The sequence below is a fragment of the Trachemys scripta genome, chromosome 6 (genome assembly GCF_013100865.1).
Source record: "Trachemys scripta elegans isolate TJP31775 chromosome 6, CAS_Tse_1.0, whole genome shotgun sequence".
Taxonomy (NCBI): Eukaryota; Metazoa; Chordata; order Testudines; family Emydidae; genus Trachemys; species Trachemys scripta.
Genome location: NC_048303.1, coordinates 24,154,459 through 24,176,542, shown reverse-complemented (window position 1 = coordinate 24,176,542; position 22,084 = coordinate 24,154,459). Strand labels below are relative to the sequence as shown.

General features: G+C 42.8%; 1 protein-coding gene across 1 annotated transcript in view; it reads right to left on the bottom strand.

Moving 5' to 3' along the window:
• The window catches only part of EGFLAM (EGF like, fibronectin type III and laminin G domains), a 99,965-nt gene extending 81,293 nt beyond the window's left edge, over window positions 1–18,672 (bottom strand). Inside the window, exon 1 of the mRNA XM_034774018.1 lies at window positions 18,331–18,672. Within this exon, the coding sequence (XP_034629909.1) occupies window positions 18,331–18,439 (109 nt within the window). The 5' untranslated portion in view covers window positions 18,440–18,672. The remainder of the gene's footprint in view (window positions 1–18,330) is intronic.
• Window positions 18,673–22,084: the final 3,412 nt, after the last annotated feature.

The following is a 22,084-nucleotide window of genomic DNA, read 5'->3' as shown; positions in this document are numbered from 1 at the left end:
ATTTTACATGCTACAAAAAAAAATCGTTCTGTACAAATATAGCAGAACTCTTATTTTTTTCCTCCTGGAAGTGGGTTCTGCAACCCAAGGCAGGCACAGAAAGTTTGGTGCACTCCAAAATGCTTTTCTGAAACACAAAGTGGAGGCACTAATCTTGGTCCCAAGAAAAAGTTTGTTGATTTATGAGGAGCACGGTTACACATGCTAGGACTATAAAGAGGAAGAACTATTGCAAAACCATACAGAAGATGACAGGACCAGAGAAGAACTAGATAAGGAGTAACAATGCTGAACTGAAGTTGCTGGATTTACTTCGCTGCTCGTTGTTGTTTAGATTACTGTTATTATGTTAATAGTCCCAGAGAATCTGTAGTGTTAAGAAAATAGCAAAGTGACTACAACACTGGGAAAAATTACCAAAAACAATTCCTACCATAACCAGTGGGAGCTGCAGCACAGACCTGGCTCCCTCAGCCAGAGATGATTTTACCACCATTTTAAACATGCTTTCTGCAAAGCAAGTCACATTAAAATGGTGATACAAAACAATTCCAACTTTTTTACCTTGCGATTCCTACTGGCTTTAACACTAGTTAGAGCCAGTGGAAGCATTTTTGTAAACTTCCACCTGTGTTCTTGTCCGCCATATGCTTCTGATGTACTAAGTAACCTGGGGAACAAAATGGAACAACTCCAGGCTTGCTCTCCTTCAGGAAGTCCCTTGTGTAAGCAGAGTCAGGATGAGCTCTACCCTGACATCTGGTGGTGAATTATGGCGAGTGTGGAAAAGAACTCCAGAGGCTGATCTTGTTTGCATAGGCACACCCACCCGCGTGGCATGAAACAACAGCAACTCAAAGTGGTTACTTTGGCTGGTGTGGGATCCCCAGTTTTCTCTGTTATTGGGGCAGGAAGAATAAAGTTTTGTTACCCTGATTCTGTGAATCAAGGCCAGTGGAACTGTTGTATGACAGAAGGACTGAGTGAGTCCTTCACCATTACCTAAGTAGCACTTGCTTGACAAGGGGCATGGGTTACAAAACCCAGTGAATGGAGAGAGGATGGGGATAGGTATTTGTACTGGATGGTATAGGCCCCCTCTGAGGGTTTGAAACACCAATTGCACTACCTCCTCTCTCCACTGTTGAATGTCAGAGCTAACTTTGATTCCATTAGGAGTCTAGTTACAGGCTGCTGAGCTGAATTCACTTTGGGCCAATGTTGCACTAGCACTGGGGCTCCCCTACTATGAGCTGAAATTGCTAAGAGCTGAAATCACAAAAGAGCTAAAGTTATTAAAAGCTGAGATCACTGAGTGCTGTGTTAACTAGTGGGGGAGCCTGAACCTATATTGCTAAGCAGCTGGCGGAGCAATTTGTGGGGATGACTGGAGGAGCAGCGAGCGGCGCGGAGCCTTGCGGGGCCAGTTGGAGTGGCCCAAGGAACGGCAAGCGGAGCTGTTTGCGGGGACGGCTGGAGCGGCTCACAGGTTGGTGAGCGGAGCGGAGCAGCTTGTAGAGCGGAGCAGTTTGTGGGACGGCAGGAAGTGGACTGGCTCGTGGTGAAGGCTGTGGCGGAACCCTACGGAGAGATGGCCGGCCGGCCTCGGATCACGTAAGGTGCCCTTAACACCCCGCGTGCCTCCCCCTTTTACTCTGGGGCTGCACTGGCCAGCGACAGAGACTTCGGGGTCTGTTGGACTTTTGGGACTTTGGGTGGATTCAAGAACCAAAGGGAAAGGAGCCCCCAAAAATGTAACCCTTCTGCCCATCTAAGTTGGCAGCAACAAGGACCGGGTTCTGTATCTAGGGGTTCCGTTTCAATAACGCAATGCAAAACCGGCTCGAGCCCCCACCCAGTGACCTGGGACAATTACATACCACCCCCTGGGTGCCTCTAAGAGGCAATACTTCCCCTCTCGCAAGCACGGAGTCTGAGTGTAACAGAAATGTTTAATAACATGAGGTAAATGACATCAACACCACAAACAGGATTCATAACACAAATCATGAACAAAAAAAAACCCACCCCAGCAAATTGGGCTGTGTCCTTTCCCTTTGGTTCTTGAATCCAGCAACCCAAAAATCACCCAGAGTCCCCAAAGTCCAACACCCCCAAAGTCTCTTGGGTCCAGCAACCACCCAAAGTCCCAAAAGTTTCTCGCTAACTTGGGTCCGAGAGCAGTGAAGCCGCTGCAGTACAAAGAATCATAGAATCACAGACTTTAAGGTCAGAAGGGACCATTATGATCATCTAGTCTGACCTCCTGCACAACGCAGACCACAGAATCTCATCCACCCACTCCTGTATCAAACCCCTAACCTATGTCTGAGCTATTGAAGTCCTCAAATTGTGGTTTAAAGACTTCAAGGTGCAGAGAACCCTCCAGCAAGTGACCCATGCCCCAATCTGCCCTGGAGGAAAATTCCTTCCCGACCCCAAATATGGCAATCAGCTAAACCCTGAGTATGTGGGCAAGACTCACCAGCCAGATACCTAGGAAAGAATTCTCTGTAGTAACTCAGATCACACCCCATCTAATTAATAACCCATCACAAGCCATTGGGCATATTTACCACTAATAGTCAAAGATCTATTAATTGCCAAAATTAGGCTATCCCATCATACCATCCCTGCCATAAACTTATCAAACTTAGTCTTGAAGCCAGATATATCTTTTGCCCCCACTTCTCCCCTTGGAAGGCTGTTCCAGAACTTCACTCCTCTGATGGTTAGAAATCTTCATCTAATTCTAGACTTCCTGATGGCCAGGTTATATCCATTTGTTCTTGTGTCCGCATTGGTATTGAGCTTAAATAATTCCTCTCCCTCCCTGTTATTTATCCCTCTGATATATTTATAGAGAGCAATCATATCTCCCCTCAGCCTTCTTTTGGTTAGGCTAAACAAGCCAAGCTCTTTGAGTCTCCTTTCATAAGACAGGTTTGCCATTCCTCGGATCATCCTAGTAGCCCTTCTCTGTACCTGTTCCAGTTTGAATTCATCCTTCTTAAACATGGGAGACCAGAACTGCACACAGTATTCCAGATGAGGGCTCACCAGTGCCTTGTATAACGGTACAAACACCTCCTTATCGCTACTGGAGATACCTCGTCTGATGCATCCCAAGACCACATTAGCTTTTTTCACAGCCATATTACATTGGCGGCTCATAGTCATCCTGTGATCAACCAATACTCCGAGGTCCTTCTCCTCCTCTGTTACTTCCAACTGATGCGTCCCCAGCTTATAACAAAAATTCTTGTTATTAATCCCTAAATGCATGACCTTGCACTTTTCACTATTAAATTTCATCCTATTACTATTACTCCAGTTTACAAGGTCATCCAGATCTTCCTGTATGATATCCCGGTCCTTCCCTGTATTTGCAATACCTCCCAGCTCTGTGTCATCCGCAAACTTTATTAGCACACTCCCACTTTTTGTGCCAAGGTCAGTAATAAAAAGATTAAATAAGATTGGTCCCAAAACCAATCCCTGAGGAACTCCAGTAGTAACCTCCCTCCAGCCTGACACTTCACCTTTCAGTATGACCCGTTGTAGTCTCCCCTTTAACCAGTTCCTTATCCATCTTTCAATTTTCATATTGATCCCCATCTTTTCCAATTTAGATAATAATTCCCCATGTGGAACCATATCAAATGCCTTACTGAAATCGGGGTAAATTAGATCCACTGTGTTTCCTTTGTCTAAGAAATCTGTTACCTTCTCAAAGAAGGAGATCAGGTTGGTTTGGCATGATCGACCTTTTGTAAAACCATGTTGTATTTTGTCCCAATTACCATTGACCTCGATGTCTTTAACTACTTTCTCTTTCAAATTTTTTTCCAAGACCTTGCATACTACAGATGTCAAACTAACAGGCCTGTAGTTACCCGGATCACTTTTTTCCCTTTCTTAAAAATAGGAGCTATGTTAGCAATACTCCAGTCATACAATACAATCCCTGAGTTTACAGATTCATTACAAATACTTGCTAATGGGCTTGCAATTTCATGTGCCAGTTCCTTTAATATTCTTGGAGGAAGATTATCTGGGCCCCCCGATTTAGTCCCATTAAGCTGTTCGAGTTTGGCTTCTACTTTGGATGTGGTAATATCTACCTCCATGTCCTCATTCCCATTTGTCATCCTACCGTTATCCCTAAGCTCCTCATTAGCCTCATTAAAGGCCGAGGCAAAGTATTTGTTTAGATATTGGGCCATGCCTAGATTATCCTTAACCTCCACTCCATCCTCAGTGTTTAGCGGTCCGACTTCTTCTTTCTTGGTTTTCTTCTTATTTATATGGCTATAGAACCTTTTACTATTGGTTTTAATTCCCTTTGCAAGGTCCAACTCTACATGGCTTTTGGCCTGTCTCACTTTATCCCTACATGTTCTGACCCCAATAAAGTAGCTTTCCTTGCTGATCACTCCTATCTTCCACTCCTTGTAGGCTTTCTGCTTTTTCTTAATCACCTCTCTGAGATGCTTGCTCATCCAGCTTGGTCTACAATTCCCACCTATGAATTTTTTCCCCTTTCTTGGGATGCAGGCTTCTCATAGTTTCTGCAACTTTGACTTGAAATAATTCCAGGCCTCTTCCACCTTTAGTACCACAAGTTCTTCAGTCCAATCCACTTCTCTAATTTCCTTAATTTTTTAAAGTTAGCCCTTTTGAAATCAAAAACCCTAGTCACAGATCTATTTTTGTTTATCCTTCCATTTAGCTTCTCCCCCCAATTATTACTACTAGCACTTGTTTTCCAATCTATATCTGAGAAACTAAAGTCTCCCATGATCACCCAATTTCCATTAGTATTTACTTCATTAAAAACATTAAAGAGGTCTCTATCCATATCCAAATCAGATCCCGGTGGTCTATAGCACACCCCAAGCACTATCCCACGGGAGGCTCTAGTTGCTTTCTTCCCCAATGTGATTTTTGCCCAGACAGACCCTGTCTTATCCATTCCATCCATAACCAGTCATGTCTTAACTGGTAAAGGGGAATGTCCTCTCTGAAACAGAACTACTTACTACCTGCTATTGTCCTTTTATAATAGCTCTAGTAAACATAGGTATAAGGGTGAGTTGTCACTCAGACAGCAATCTTTTCCTCCTTCTAGCTAAGGTACATCCAGGGCACCCATTACCATAATATTTGTCACTATTGGCTGGAAACAGACATTCCAGACACTGCAAATATCTGATGATGCCCAGGGTGTAGAAATAAATGTTTATTTCAAGTTGATGGAATTGGTAGTGAAAATAATTAAGCAATAAAATACATGACATAGTGGGTGTGTCTCAATACCATCAGAGACAGAAAGATGAAGTCTTGTGTGATTTCAGCCACCTCATGCTTAAAGTGCATGTAATTCTTGTGCACGATTCACTGGCAAGACACAGTGCGAAGTGTGTTATAACTATTCTGAAATTAAATGACAAAATACTTATAAAAGTCAGACTTCTACATTGACCTAGTATTCCTGCCAGGGGCATGGCAGGGATAATAACTACTCTCATGGGCTTTGTATTTATTACTGAAATCGAAGACAAAAATACAGCTTTGTAATAGAGAGAGTGTGGTGCCATTGTAATTGTTATAATTCCAAATAAATAACCTTAAAAACCTTTTACCCATCAATTGTCATCATTTAGGGGTGCATTTGTCAGGATTTAGCTATATGAAGCTTCAGTGAGAATCATCTGGCTAAATTGTTGTCCAGTACTTGGAAAATGTTCTCCTTGCTGTCTCTCAATGTCTTTCCATCCTCTCTTACAAAACGTTCTCTTCCTCTGACAAGGACAGAAAAAGTGCTGTAAGAAATGTAAATTTTCAAAAGTGACTAGTAATTTTGATTGTCTCAATTTTGGTATCCAACTGGAGACAGGCTGAAGGGGCCTGATTTTCAAAATGTGTTGAGTACTTGCCCCCTTTGAGGTGTCTTAGGCCTCAGACCAAATCAGGCCCCTTTGAGGCATCACCAAAACCGGAGGCATCCAAAATCACTAGTCACTTTTGAAAATTCAGGCCTTAAGCTTCTTCTGTGTGTGTGTGTGTGTGTGTGTATGTGTGTGTGTGTGTGTAACTGAATTCTGCGAGAATGCGGAGCGGAGACTAGAGAAATTTGAAAATCAAGCAAGGGACAGACATTTGAGGTAACTAGTGCTTCTGGCAGAAGTGAAGGAATCTAACCTACTTACTTCCATTAACAAACCCATCCCACCTCTTCTGAGCATTAACAATGAGGCACAGGTAGATGCTACTGCATACTTAGCATAAACTGATTGCAGAAGAGAGGACTGGCACAAACGCAACTGAGATTTTAACTAAGGCCACTGATTGCCAAAGGGCATGGAAGGCCATGCAGGACATCCATTTCAAAAGGTAGAAAACTAATTTCTTCCCAGACTACAGCTCCTCTGTGATTCTTTTGCCCTGTTTTACAATTTCACTGTCCTCTCCTGTCAGTAAGGTTACACTCCACCTGCTTCTCCATACTCTGGTCCAACACACCAGGGAAACGCCATGTTTCTGTGACATGGGGGAGTCTAGACAGTGAAGAACCTATTTGTGCAGAACAGAGGCAAATTTCACACTGGCTATCTGTGCAGGAACACAGATTGGGGGATTGTCGGCTGGCCAGGGCACATCTAGTGACTCCACAGAGTTAGGACCTACTGGCCCAAAAACTTTATGTTAGATGCATCCACTGTTCCCACCATAACTACAGGAGCCAAGAATCACATAAACAGGTTGCAGATTCTGTTCTCCAGCTTTGCATTTTATGAATGCATTTGTCTGAACACTTGGGCAGTGCAGTTCCTTCTTCCTCCTCAATGATGCTTCTCTCAGCCTCAGCTCCTACAAAGGTTTCTTTCATTCCTCTATCCAATCTCATATACTAGCTCTTTCTTTTACCAGTAGTGAGGAGTCTTCCCCTACCATTCTCCAAGTTCCTTCTTTCATTATCACTGGATCAGCTTTGCCCTCTAGCCCAAAGTTGCAAATGGCTAAATGTTATAATCCATGGGTGTCATCAGGGCCGATGAGGTGGCGGATGGGGGGAAGCCAGTACAAATTATCGGGGCCCGGCGGTCCGGAAGGGGGCCCAGGGCCTGGCTTCCCCCCCGTCTGCCCTGTTTCGCCGGACTGCCCTTGCTGGAGGACCCGAAAAAAATTTTCACCGGGGCCCGAACCTGTTCTCGTTGGCCCTGGGTGTCATGTCACATCCACTGTAGGGTGACCAGACAGCAAGTATGAAAAATCAGGACGGGGGTGGGTGGTAATAGGCACCTCTATAACACAAAGCCCCAAATATCTGGACTGTCCCTATAAAAGCGGGACATCTGGTCACCCTAATCCACTGAGACGCATATGGAGAGAGAGTTGCAGTTCTTGACATTGCAATTCATGATGTTATAGTGTTGCTACCATAACACTATGTTTAAGCTGGAGACTATAGCAACCTGCTTGGAGGGAGGAGCACGGGTTGTAGGAGGAAAAAGTTTGGAGAAGGCATCACGAATTCAGTCTGCATGCAGATGGCTAAAATGCTGCACTTGCATCACCTATACAAATTGTTTTCTTAATAAAGAGTCAGTTTATTTTTATAAACATGGAGTCCTCTCCTGTTATTACCCAGCATGTGGTACATGAAACCAGATTCTAGCCACTGATCTCTGCAGAGAGCTCCCTCTGAAGTCACATAAGTTTTGGTCCTAAACCCCTATTTTCAATCATTATGGTATTTTGGTTTTGTTTGTGTGGTTTTTTTTTTCTTCTAAAGTGACCTTTTAGATTAAAATTTCTCATTCTTGGACTAAGCCCAGAAGTTAATTCTGGGAAAATTCTCAAAAATCCTTCTCCTCTTCCTCTCCCACCCCACCACATGATCAAATAACTCTTTTAAAGGTTTTTAAAATATAATAATAAGTAGGGTTACCGTATGTCCGGTTTTCCCAGACATTTCCTCTTTTTTCCTGCTCCATTTTCTGTCCAGGCGGATTTTATAAATAAGAGGCATTGTCCAGGATTTTTGCAGAGCAGACATTGCAACTCAGAAAGAGCTGTCGCTGCACCCCAAATTGGTCCAACCCCAGCTGATTGGTTCCTTCCCTGTAGCCACTGCTGCCAGATCCAGCCCACTCAGGCCCTGGCTCCCAGCCCTGGGGAGGGGTCCTGCAGGCATTGATGGATGGGCTGGTGCTGCGCCCTGAGCTTTTGCCAGCCACCCTGCCTCCATGACAGGGAGCAACACTGCCCCCCACCTTGAGAGTGAGGCCTCAGGTACCCCCTCCAACACCCTCCAGATATCCCATCCAACACCCCCAGGTGCTCCCTCCAAGTACACAAACATCCTTCCCATACTCCCAAATAACCTCTCCAGCACACCCTAACTGTACCCCTCCCTCCAGCTCCCCCCTCCCAGCAGTGTTCTCTTTTTGGGAACCTGAAATATGGTAACCCTAATAATAAGGATTTTTTCCGATGATTTTTGAGCTCGGCTAACTCAAAACCAGCTTTGTTTTCAAATTTTATATTTATGTAAGCAGGGTCTGAATGAGTTCTCCCCTGACAGCGAGCTGGGAGGGGGAGAGACTTCAGGAGCGAATTGTATTTACATGAACACACCTACTCTACCTAGATATCCAGCAGATAGAGCGATGTTGCTCAAAGTGATCAACTTTGGTGATGTTGGGTTACAAATCAATACTGTTATCAATGTTGTTGTCTTTATTGTATGAATAAACAGGAGTAGAACTGTGCTTAAACTGTCCCTACCGAGCAGGTCCCCCTAAGCTGAAAGGACCTAGTTAAGCCAGGGGCTCAGATTCCAGACCCTTGTGAAAGTAAGAGGGGTGGGAAAAGGTGTTCCAGCCAGGAGGAGTGAACTCTCCCTAATGGTCCCCAGTCTGGTTTAACCTTTTCCTCCTCACTGTTCAAAGATAGAGCCAAATAGGCTCCATTAAGAGCCTTTTGTTATTGTAAATGCTCAAAAGAGCTGACAATCACTTGTGGTAGGACAGCGTTTCTGCCCAGCCTAAAACCTGAAAGTCACGAAGAACTGGGTGAAACCTCAAGAGACTGACCTGCAGAGGTCACAGCAGAGAGGCAGGTGGCAGAAGATGACTGTGAGCAGAGAGGAACCATGGCTGGCGGGGCGGCCAGCCAGAGTAAGTGCTCAGATGGCAGAGCAAGCAAGGTGCCTTCTTTCCAGGTGGGAAATGAACTCATACCGATGCACCTTTGAACCCTGGGTCCTCACTGACCAAGGACAACCACTGTGAGTGGGGTACACTGAGGGAGCAGAGAGGGGCACAGAAAAGAACTTTTGGTTGTAGAACTCAAGAACATGAGGCAGAAGGCACTGCCCCATGTGCTCTAAGGTGTCCTGCTCACAGTTTTATGATTATGAATCCTGCTTGAGGCATTTTCCCTAATTAATGTTGGGTGACTTCCCTCCTTTCATTAAAAGTTTATTTTCTACACTCAGATGCTGTGCTTGTGAGAGGAGAAGTATTGCCTCTCAGAGGTGCCATGGGGTGGTGTGTAATTTTCCCAGGTTACTAGGTGGGGGCTCGAGCAAGTTCTGTGTTGTGTTGTTGAAAAGGAACCCCTAGATATTGAACCTGGCCCTGGCTGCTGCCGGCTCCACCTGGCAGAAGGGTTACACTTGGACTAATGCCGTTGACACGTCAGAAGAAACAAAGTGTCTTCGGTATTTGAAAACAGCATGCTGAACATTTACAGTGTGTTCATTTCCACTAATTTTAGAAAGACATCAAACTGCGATGTTCTAAATGTTCACAGATGTGAATTTGATTGCATGATCATTGTCACAGGTGCCAGTAATTTTAAATGACTTTGAAAATCAAGAGAGGCATGAGGGCTAATTTGGACCTGGAATTTTTTCAGATCTGAGAATCTTTCTGGGTCTGATGCACCAGTCTTCATATCCACTAAGAGCTTGGACATTGTTAGTTAGATTGAGTGCAGCTCAATCTTTTTTCATAAGAATAACCTTCTTCACTTTTCATCATCACCTGAACAGTGATTTACAAAGTGTTATATTAACTGTAAAGCAAACTCAAATAATGATAAAACAGACATATAATTGCATCATGAACCAAAAGAGATTATCTATCTTTTTGTCCTAGGGTTTTGTAAGGCACTTATCACCACAATATTTGAGAGTCACAGAAAGTTGAGAGTAGCTGGGTGCTTGAACAAGCAAGTCTGTTCTGGTTTTAATATGGTTGATGTTATCTAGGTTTGAAAGCTAGACAGGTTGGCTTCTGGTAACATTTGGATGAGCGATCTCCTGTATACCTGTATCTATTGAATATCTTTTGAGCCATACCTGTATCTTTTGAATATCACACTACACAGATAACAGGAAAAAAAAGTTTCAGAACAGCAGCCGTGTTAGTCTGTATCCGCAAAAAGAACAGGAGTACTTGTGGCACCTTAGAGACTAACAAATTTATTAGAGCATAAGCTTTCGTGGACTACAGCCCACTTCTTCGGATGCATATAGAGTGGAATAAATATTGAGGAGATATATATACACACACACACACACAGAGAGAGAGCATAAACAGGTGGGAGTTGTCTTACCAACTCTGAGAGGCCAATTAAGTAAGAGAAAAAAACTTTTGAAGTGATAATCAAGATAGCCCAGTATAGACAGTTTGATAAGAAGTGTGCGAATACTTACAAGGAGAGATAGATTCAATGTTTGTAATGGCTCAGACATTCCCAGAAAAAAAAAGTGTCTCCTTTGGCTGATAAGTCGCTATAGTGCTTTTGGGTATAGAGCTCCCTGGATCAGTATCTTACTGGAACAGATTCCTCACAAGGAAGGATAATCCTTCATTCAGTACCTAGGACCTGCAAACCTTTATTCACATGAGTGATCCTTACTCATGGATGTGTTCCATTGAACTCAATGGTACTACTCACATGTGTAAGGATTTCCCACAATAGGGACACTCATTGTATGTATTCTACACAATACACATCAGGTTTGGTGATTTTATTAATTACTACAGAGTGCATCATTAACTGTTTTTGTTCTATTTATGGTCAAAATGGCACTTATATTCTAAGCCCTTATTTTCAGGGGCTTATAACTTTCTGAAGCAATTACCTTTGGGAATGAAGTTTCCCATTCATGTTTCATCCCAGAGGTCAATGTTTTTTGTAAAGTTCAAAGAAACAATATTCAGCTTTTTTCATTAGTTTGGACAGTCAAACAAGCACAGGTGTTGTTTTCTTAAATGAGCAACTAACGAAATACGTTTTTTTCCTTTTAAAGTGTGTGTGTCATTACAAAAAAAAATCAAAGGAAAAAATTATACTTGGTGGGCCCAATCCTGGACACTTATTCATTTGAGTATTTTCTTTTATTTCAATGGGCTTGCTTACTGGAATCAGGACTCCTCATGTGAATAAGTTTCCCAGATGGATTTTTTTTTTTCAAACAAATCAGGGAATTTGGAATTAAGGTCACACAAACATAACTCTGCCCCTCTTATGTCCACACTTTTCATTAGATGAACACACAACACTGGTTGATGTTTACATACATTTAGGCAAATGCTTCAGCTCAGCGTAACTACATTGACTCATGTATTCTTTAATCCTTAAATTGTAACTTTTTCTATAACATTAGCTGAATATATATACACCCCCCCCCAAATGAAAGGCCCATTCCTGCAAAGACTTACTCATGTAAGTAACTTTAGTTACATGAATAACCCTTTTGATTTTAAATGGAGCTCATATGAGTAAATTTATGTGTGATCTTTTTACATTAGTATTTCAATTATTCAATGATAGAAATAATGTGAAAAGGCCAAATCAGTTTTGCTTTGGGGTCCAATCCTGCAAACAGTTACACAAGCAATTTTACTCACTTGAATAGTCTTATTAAAAATCAAAGGGGCTGCTCATATGTGTAAAGTTACTTACAGGTGTAACTGTTTGAAAGATTGAGTCCTAAAGCAAGATCGATCCAGGAAATAATTCTTCTGAGCTCCCTTAGTATTTTATCTTAGGGCTTGTCTACACTTGAAATGCTAAAATGGCACTGCTGTCACTGCAGAGCATCTCTCGAGGAAGCCTTGGAGGATAAAGAGACCTTCGAGCATTATTATTGTCTGTATTATGGTAGTGCCTACAAGCCCTAACTGAAATCGGGGTCGCCTTGTGCTAGACACTGCAGAAGCATATACTAAGAAACAGGCTGTCCTACGAACAGTTTATAATCTAATGAGACAAGACAGAAAAAGGGTGGATAAGAAAGTATTGCTATCCTCATTTTTCAGATGGGAAACCGAGGCACAGAGAAATTAAGTGATTTCCCTCAGGTCATAGAGGAAGTCTGTGGCAGCATCAGGAAGTTAAATATTTTCCAAGACCCATGCTAATGCCTTAACTCCAAGACTATCCTTCCTCTTCAGAGCACTGTTGGGAACCAGACTATTCTGTTCACATTAAGCTAACCTAAAATTCCAGGGGGATGAAGGAAGTCCCCACACCAATTCTTTTCTGGAAATGCCTTCAAAAATCCTGTATGTCTTGGACAGACCCCCAAATCCTGAGAGTCTAGGAGAGTCCTCTGAAAAACCATGTATGTGGAACCTTTGTAGAGCATTTGGGTGGGTGGGAAGAACATCTACTAGCAGCTTTTTCCCTTTTTTTAAAAAAAAGAGGAATGTTGTGATTGTTGGATGGGTGGGGTAGGGTTATTGACTTCCATGGGCGGTGTGTATAATAGGCCAGGGAAGGCTCTGCCTTTCCTAGCTGGAGCTGCTGCTGTGGAACACTAGGCTGGGGCTGGCTTGAGCCCAGCCGGCCCAGGGCTGGGGATGCTCCAGCCTGGAGCTGGTCCTGCTCCAGCACAGGGCTCCTCTAGTGGCTGGGGGGAGGGGGCAGAGAGGCGCAGGAGGGACGGGTAGCTCAGGGTTCCTGCCGGCCTGGGGCTTCGCAGGCTATAATGTTATCCAGTAGAGTCCAAAACATTAAAAAATATATAACAGAAAGCCATTTCCTTTCCAAAGAAAACAACATTCTCTACACAGATAGAGCCAAATTTTCAAAATAGTTCAGATCCTATTTAGACATCTAAAAAGCCAGATTTTCAAAAGATCTTACCACCCAGAAGCTTCTATTGTGGTCATATTTTCTAAAGAACTCAGTTATTCCACACTCAGGTCTTCGTAAAATCTGGCCACTTGTTTTAATGTCTACCTGGGAGTTAGCTTCTGAAAATCTGGCCCTGATGGTGAGTGTGGAAAACTTTTGAAAATCTGGTCCATAGAAGCTATGGAGCTGTGTATCTTGTCACTCATAGCAGTAAAGCCAATGGAATACACCAATGAAAAATTAGTGTTAGTCAGGAGATTCAAGTCCAATATAGGCGAGTCTCATCTTACGCGCATTTAACATTCACAAATTCAGCTTTGCGTGGTCGGCAAAAACAAAAACCCAAAATAGAGAAAAATAACAATTTATTGTAAATACTATACCTGTAGTGTGGGCGATTCTGCCCACCATTACACTCAATGTAATTTTGACTATACGCGATTTTCGCTTTATGCGCTGACAGCGGAACGTAACCCCGGCGTAAGATGAGACTCGCCTGTATTTGTATTTATTTGTATTCAGAATCTAAATTGAACCCAAAGCATCAGAAATGAATACAAATCTTATCTTCTGTGTTCCTCCCTACTCAATAGCCTTACAAAGTACAGGCTTTTGACTTCTATTTTATATTGTGGTATACAAAAGAGTAACAACACAGTATATTGTTATGCATATTAATGCCACAAACATCAACCTAAGGGCTCTGCACTCCCCTCCATGCAACTAGAGTACCATTAAGCTCCATTATATTATTATTACTACTATACCATGGAGTAAGGCATGATTAAGCTATTTTAGCAACCAGTCCTCTGAGAGTGGGAATAAAAGTAGAATGCAGAGCAAAAAATCTATGGCCACGCATAAAGCGAAAGCAAGAAAACAGTTTGAATGTTAAACACTAGCGACAGCTTTAGAGAGCTTTAGTGTATGCGGTGTTGTTGTAGCCGTGTTGGTCTTTAGAGAGACATTGAAACAACATAAAAGTGCAAGACTTTGGGGAACTCCAGGCTATTCAGTTTATTGTCACACGCTGGCTCTAGCTTCATTTTAACCTATTGTAAAATGTGCCTGATGCTCCATTTCCTCCTGCATAATAAATATATAATGTTACTGTAAACAAATGTGCAAATTAGTTTTGCACACATCAGGATGTTTTGAATTTGACCACAAGGGTTTTCATTCCTGAAGTTTCATTTAGTAAGCTGTAGTGGTAGCATTTTTATAGTTTATTTTACTTTTAACTTCACAAACACATCTCTCTCTGTCACTTTCTGGGGATTACAAAATTGATCTTTGTCAACCAGACTCAGAATGAAAACTTTGAACAAACTGAGGAGAGTTTGACTACCTTTCTTCTTTTGACCCTCAAGACCTCTCAGTCAGATCTCATTATTGAAGATGAACTGGTTTTATCACTTCTCTCGCAATGTGACCTTTTTGGTTGTATCTCAGATACAATTCTTGTATAAGTCCCATTTTCTATTGGTATTAAAAGGGCAAAGAAAAAAACCCTTTTTACTATCTTATCTCTTCCTCACCCACTACTTTTTGATGTAAGAGTAAATGATAGTTATCTTTCATTCTTAACCTTCCAACATATGATAAACAGCAGGACTGAAGCAGAGCTGCATGTTACCTAGAACTATACCTGTTCTCAGCGGATTGAAAATGACATTTCACAGCATGGACGCAGTCTAAGGCTTCTTGGAAATGTACAGTTCCAATAGTCTTTGGCAGCATGTAGGTGGGATTTAAATTACATACTTCTGCAGACAAACTCCCCAGTGGATTTCCTTCTCTAACTCTTGTGGCAATATGGGTTTTCAAATGCCTGCATAGGTTTTGTAAAATTGTTTCCACAAATAAGTGGCATCTTTTTGTATAATGGAGATGCAAGAAAACAAATAATTTTGGACGTGAAACAGGAACACTTAACATAATATAAGCAACAGTAAAACTGTTGTGTATACAATATTTGTGTATTATTGCAGAGGAAATTATTGTAAGTTTTTCTTTTTCTATAATTAAAGCTACTTTAGTTGAACGCATATCAATACATTTACCTTAGGTCAGTTGTTCTAAGACTGAGGGACACAAAGAGACTACCACTAAGTGATACCTTCACAAATATAGCCACATTTGCATATGTGGCATTGTTACTACACAGTTAATTTTTTGAACGCAACCACTGTCCATTTAATTTACTCCAATCCTTAGTGGCAGCTATTGTGCTAACCAAGGATCATGGGACTAGATCCCTAAGAGGTAAGGTCAGACCAGTAAAATTAGCCATCTGTCCAATAAAGACTTTAAGCTCAGGTTGTATTTCTCTATTATGTTTCCAACTGTACTGGCATTTCTCACAACAGCGAGTGACAAAGATCTTATTAATTTTAAATTAACTGTGAAAACTAAAAAAGAACACTGTGGAATATATATAAAAACTAAGGATGCAATCTTGCAAATATTTTATACTGCCAAGGGAAATATATAGAGTTTGTCAAATTTTCAATTAATCTGATTCACTAGACCAATAATCCCGATCCGAACAAAGTCAATGAGAAAATTTACACTGACTTTAGAGGGACCAGGATATGGTTCAATGTTTTAGAACTCCTTGTCTCAGCCAGCAGTATTTCCTATAATCACTACTATCTTATAAATTATGCAAATACAATTAGCGAATTAGCAAACCTAGTGACTTTACCATTTCTTGTGCCTCATCTTTGTATTTTACATTTCTAGTGAGTGCAACATGGAACTGAAAACAATGTAATTTGTATGGGGTATAAATATTTGATCAGTATCTAGACCTCTAACTTTTAAATACCAAGGACCATATACTGTCCTTGATCCACATGCAAAAATCCCATTGACGTCAGTGGGAGCTCAACTGCAGATCAAAGGTAGCGTATGGCCTTTAGGGGACTAATGGAGTCTTTGCTGTAATTTAAAGTGCCCCATGTCATGGTCCAATGAACTGTAAAAAATATTCTTTACTAAAACTTTGCAATTACATATTGATGCAATGACTGTCTGCCTCCTCCTATTTATTTTCTTTCACTGATATGCCAGTCCTCTGTGCATTGCATAATCCACTGCCGTGGGAGTAATTCTGCTATCCAAAATACGCTGGCCAATCCTGCAGTCACTATCCAGGTAAACCTCCCACTGACTGGGAGCCTCACTTGAGTGTTACCTGTGTTCACTGCAATGCCACAAATTATGGGCCAGACCCTCCTCTGAACGGAGGCCATTAGAATTTTGTCAGTAATTTTAGTGGCAGCAAGACTTGGTTCTTGAACTGGAACTTCAGTGAATCATCCAGGAGAAGCAGGCTGTATTAGAAGGAAAAAGAGAGACTGGGACAGATTCTGATCCTGTAACTCCACTGATTTCAGTGGAGTTTCCTCTACTGTGCATTCATGCATATGAGATCAGAATAGGGTGACCAGATAGCAAGTGTGGAAAAATTGGGACAAAGGGTGGGGGGTAATAATCGTCTAAATAAGACAAAACCCCAAATATCAAGACTGTCCCTATAAAATCGGAACATCTGGTCACCCTAGATCAGAATGAGGCCCTTTGTCTTCTTTGCAGACACAAATCCCTAGCCAATCAGGAAAGATCAGAAAATAAAACATTGGGGAAAGTAGATATTGGTAAAACATATGTTGAAAGAATTTGGACAGTGTATTGGGGGGCTACAAGGGAAATATTGCACTTAGTATTTCAGTCACAACTACAATTTACAAAAGAGGACACATTTAAAAATTTAAAATAAGAAGGGCTATCATGTTAAACTTATGCAAAGAGGCATTTGATAGTTCTAGTAACTTACCTGGATAGTGCATAGAGAACTGAAGACTTTTCGCACAATAAGAGACAATGTAATACTATATTTGAATGCACTTGTGCTACGTTCAGAATGAATGAAATGAAACAATGTGCATCCCAAGAATACTGTATGGTAAGCTGATACCCCTCCACTTCAAGACAAGAAGCAGCCAGACAATAATAGAAAGCAGAGTGTGAAGCGGGTCCATCTTTACTGAGCTGAGACACAAGTTAATTTTCAAATGGACGCATCATAAGACAATAAAACGTTAATCAGCCATATGACAAGGACAAACTCTCTACTGACTTCAGTGGGAACAGGACTGGGCCCATTATTTTGTTTCCATGCTAACAGATTTTTCCATCTGTTAGTGTCTCCCTCCTTATAGAAACATTATTTCTGAAGGCACTTTGAGAGTCAGAATGTAAACTCTGAAATAAAGTGGTATCTTTTCCACTGTTCAAACAGATCATTAATCCCAAAACAGATATCTTCTATTCCAAATACATATTTTTAAACCATTTTAAATCCTTACAATAGACTTACTAAGAACAGATGCAGCCAATTAAGAGCAGTTTTATATTTATTACTGCTTTCCTTGCCCTCACCTTTTCCTTTAATACTTAACATCTCAGGTGTGAAAGAAAAAAAGTTAGGGAAAAAAATCATTGTACTTATATTGCCTTTTTATAGAGGCACCTCTCTTTAGAAAGAGTTGTTTAGATCAGATAGAAACTCCAAGTTAAATACTTCTTAATTAGTTCTTTAAAAAAAGGCTAAAAATTGCTGTTAAAAGGCAGGATCGCATACAGTTAAAGAAATCCATGGTTTTACTGGAAAGCCAGACAGATCAAAGCCAGAAGAGATGCTGCAAATGACCAAAACATATGCGCCAAAAATCTAAGAACATCAGGAATAACTAAACAGAGGAGGAAAAAACACCCTTCCGATTTTTTAACAACAGGAAATGGAGAGCCTTTTGACAATATGGATCAAATAATAGACGTTTAAAGACAAGGAGGGGCTCTAGTCCTCCTTTGGAGGATCCCCCCAGTGCCCAGTAATTGAGATCACATGGAAACTGTCTCAACTCACGCAGTTCTTTGTGGCTAAAAAGAAATGAAATACAAACAGTGGATTCTAAAGCTCTCAGATTTACCATCAGGGGAGATGTGTGATATGGATTTAACCCTGTCTGTGCCGGGGGACTGCACAGGTTTGCTTTCCCACCCACTGTCCATACACAGAAATGTCTGGAAGTGGGCTTCCCCCCGGGATATTCTCCTAGTTGAAACCTTCCTACTTGCCCCTGCCAAGGGAGAGTTTCTTACCTTGCCTTCTGGGGATGTTTCTCCTGGAAGCTGCCGTGTGTCCAAGGCAAGAGGCCAGCAAGAGCAGAGCGAAGCAGCGGCAGCAGCGGGCTGGGCTCTGTAAATCCATCGCAGCCAGCCTTCAGCCCACCCCGAAACAGAGAAGTTTGGGGAAGTTGAGCGTGCGGGGGGCAGCTGACCGCGAGGCGGCCAGGGAGGGAGAGAACTGCTCCGCAGCCGTCGTCCGGAGTCCGCAGCAACCAGACAGCGAGTGGGGCTGGGGCTGGCGCTGGCGGCGAGCAGCCGGGCTTGTCACACGCGCAGGAGGGAGGAGGCTGGGACCGGCCCTTTGATGGGATTACAGTCCCCTGTAGCGCAGACGGGCAGGGAAGGGACTAACGCGGTGGGCAGGACACCTCCACTGAGTGCGCAACCCACCCCGCGCAAGGGAGCGGGGGACACCCACCCACCCCCGCTATGGCTCGCGCAGCCTTTCCCCTCCTCCCCGCGCAAGGGACCGGGGACAGTCCCCACTCGCCCGCTTAGGAGGGCGCAGCCGGCTCCTGCTCTCACTGCTCTGCAGGGCTTCAGGACCCGTGTACCCTATTCCTTTGTAAGGCACCCCCAGCTCAGTAGGCAGCTCCTTCCCTGACTCCCGCAGAGACCCCGTCCCCTTCTCTCCTCGGGGCAGCAAACAAACCCCTCCCTCCGGAGAGACCTGGGACCCAGGCAATGCCCTACCTGCCTGTGCCGCCCCCCTTCTGCAGGGTACCATAGCCCGCTGGCAGCCCCATCCTGGGGCAGGGCCAGGAGGAGGATTCGGTGGGATAGTGGCTACAGAGTTAAGAAGCTCAATGAGATTTAATCCCCCCGCACCCCCCAGATGGATTCTGAGTCCACTCCAGCCACTCAGACTAATATAGAAAATCTCATGGGGATTAGAGGCGAGCAGGAGGAGGGAGCCCAAGTGTCCTGGGAAGAAAGGAGGGGAATAGGGAAAAGGAGCCCAAACCATCCTATCATAGCAACATAGGAATTGTCCTACTGGATCAGACCCACAGTCCATTTAGGCCAGCGTCCTATCTCCAACAGCGGCCAGCCCCAGAACCTTCAGAGGAAGGTGTAAGAAACCTTATATTAGACAGCTGTGGGATAATTTGCCCTCCCTCCCCCAGATTAAGTCTCATTCTAATCTCTGATAGAATCTTAAACCCTGCCTGTAGCATGAAGTTTTATATGTCTTCCAAAATTGTTGTTATAACTTCTGGATATTTTTATGCATATTCAAATTATTTTATGCATATAAAATTATCCACTCCTTTGATGAATCTAGTTAAATTCTTGATCCCAATGACATGCTGGGACAATGAATTCCACAGTCTAATTACACATTATGTGGAGGAGAAAATCTTCTGGTGAAGAGAAACAAGGAGAGAAGGAGCTGTGCTTCAGCCCACTATGGGTAATACAAGGAAGTAGGGAGAGGGAGCCTGTACCATTTGAGGAGAGACAGGGGCAGTGATAGACTCTGAACTCTCCAAAGGAGAGGACAGGGAGATGGAACTGAAGTCCCTGTGAAGAGAGGTTGGAGGAGGAAATGTTGAGCATCCTGATGAGAGGGAGCCCATGTGTTTAAGTACCATGAGGAGAAAGCAGAGAAGGAATCAAAGTGTCTTGGCAAGATAGCAGGGAGAACATTACCCGAAGTCCCTCAGGGATAAGGTAGGAAGTGAGAACCTGTCTCAGATAGAGAGATGAACTGCAAGTCCTACAGAGAGGGGTTCTAAGTGAGCCCACCAGAGAGAGAGGGCATAGAATCATAGGACTGGAAGGGACCTCGAGAGGTCATCTAGCCCAGTCCCCTGCACTCAACGCAGGACTAAGTATTGTCTAGACCATCCCTGACAGGTGTTTGTCTAACCTGCTCTTAAAAATCTCCAGTGATGGAGATTCCACAACCTCCCAAGGCAATTTATTCCAGTGCTTAACCACCCTCACAGTTAGGAAGTTTTTCCTAATGTCCAACTTAAAGCACCCTTGCTGCAATTTAAGCCCATTGCTTCTTGCCCTATCCTCAGAGGTTAAGGAGAACAATTTTTCTCACTCCTTGTAACAATCTTTTATGTTCTTGAAAACCAGTATCATGTCCCCTCTCAGTCTTCTCTTCTCCAGACTAAACAAACCCAAATTTTTCAAGCTTCACTCATGTTTTCTAGACCTTTAATCATTTTTGTTACTCTTCTCTGGACTTTCTCCAGTTTGTCCACATCTTTCCTGAAATGTGGTGCCCAGAACAGTTGAGGCCTAATCAGCACAGAGTAGAGCGGAAGAATTACTTCTCTTGCTTACAACACTTCTGCTAATACATCACAGACTGATGTTTGCCTTTTTTTTTTCTTTTCTTCTCTCAACAGTGTTACATTGTTGACCATATCTAGCTTGTGATCCACTATGACCCCCAGATTCCTTTCTGCAGTTCTCCTTCCTAGGCAGTCATTTCCCATTTTGTATGTGTGCAACTGATTGCTCATTCATAAGTGGAGTACTTTGCATTTGTCCTTATTGAATTTCATCCTATTTACTTCATACCATTTCTCCAGATCATTTCGAATTTTAATCCTATCTTCCAAAGCACTTGCAACCCCTCCCACCCTGGTATCATCCTCAAACTTTATAAGTGTATTCTCTATGCCATTATCTAAATCATTGATTAAGATATTAACCAGAACTGGACCTAGAATTGATCCCTGTGGGACCCCACTCGTTATGCCCTTCCAGGTTGAGTGTGAACTACTGATTACACTCTGGGAATGGTTTTCCAACCAGTTATGCACCCATCTTATAGTAGATCCATCTAGGTTATATTTTCCTAGTTTGTTTATAAGGTCATGTGAGACAGTATAAAAAGAATGACTAAAGTCAAGATATACCACATCTACTGCTTCCCCCCATCCACAAGACTTGTTAGCCTGTCAAAGAAAGCTATTAGGTTGGTTTGACATGATTTTTTCTTGAAAAATCCATGCTGTTACTTATCTTATTATCTTCTAGGTATTTGCAAACTGATTGCTTAATTATTTGCTCCATTATCTTTCCAGAATGGAAACTGACTGGTCTGTAATTCCCTGGGTTGTCCTTAGTCCCCTTTCTATAGATTGGCACTATATTTTCCCTTTTCCAGTCCTCTGGAATCTCTCTCCCATCTTCCATTACTTTTCGAAGATAATCACTAATAGCTCAGATATCTCCCCAGTCCACTCCTTGAGTATCCTAGGACGTATTTCATCAGACATGGAGAGAGAGAGTCTAAACCCTGGGGAGAATAGGGAGCCGGAGCAATGCTGTAAGCAAATGCAGGGTCCTTTGCAAAGCCATTCAATTGAGGCCCATCGTGAAGCTTCTTTTCAGATCCTTTACTTCCTCTCTCCCACACACGAACCCCTGAGGCTGTAGGTCGGGTGACCAGACGTCCCGATAAAATCAGGACCGTCCCAATATTTCAGGGTTTGTCCTGCGTCCCGACTCACCTTTTTTTTTTTTCTCCACCGGCAGGACTGACTCGGCTTCTTTTTTCTTTTGCACCACCCTCCCCCATGTGTCCCAATATTTTCTTTCCTTCATCTGGTCACCCTAGCTGTAGGTTTGGCAGCCCCCTGAGCCTGACCAGAGACCGATGATCCCAATACATCCTGGGAGAGGCAAGGGCCTAAGGAAGTGGTGTCAAACTCAGTCAGAGGCAAGGGCCAAATGCTATGTTTAATTATGGTCCATGGGC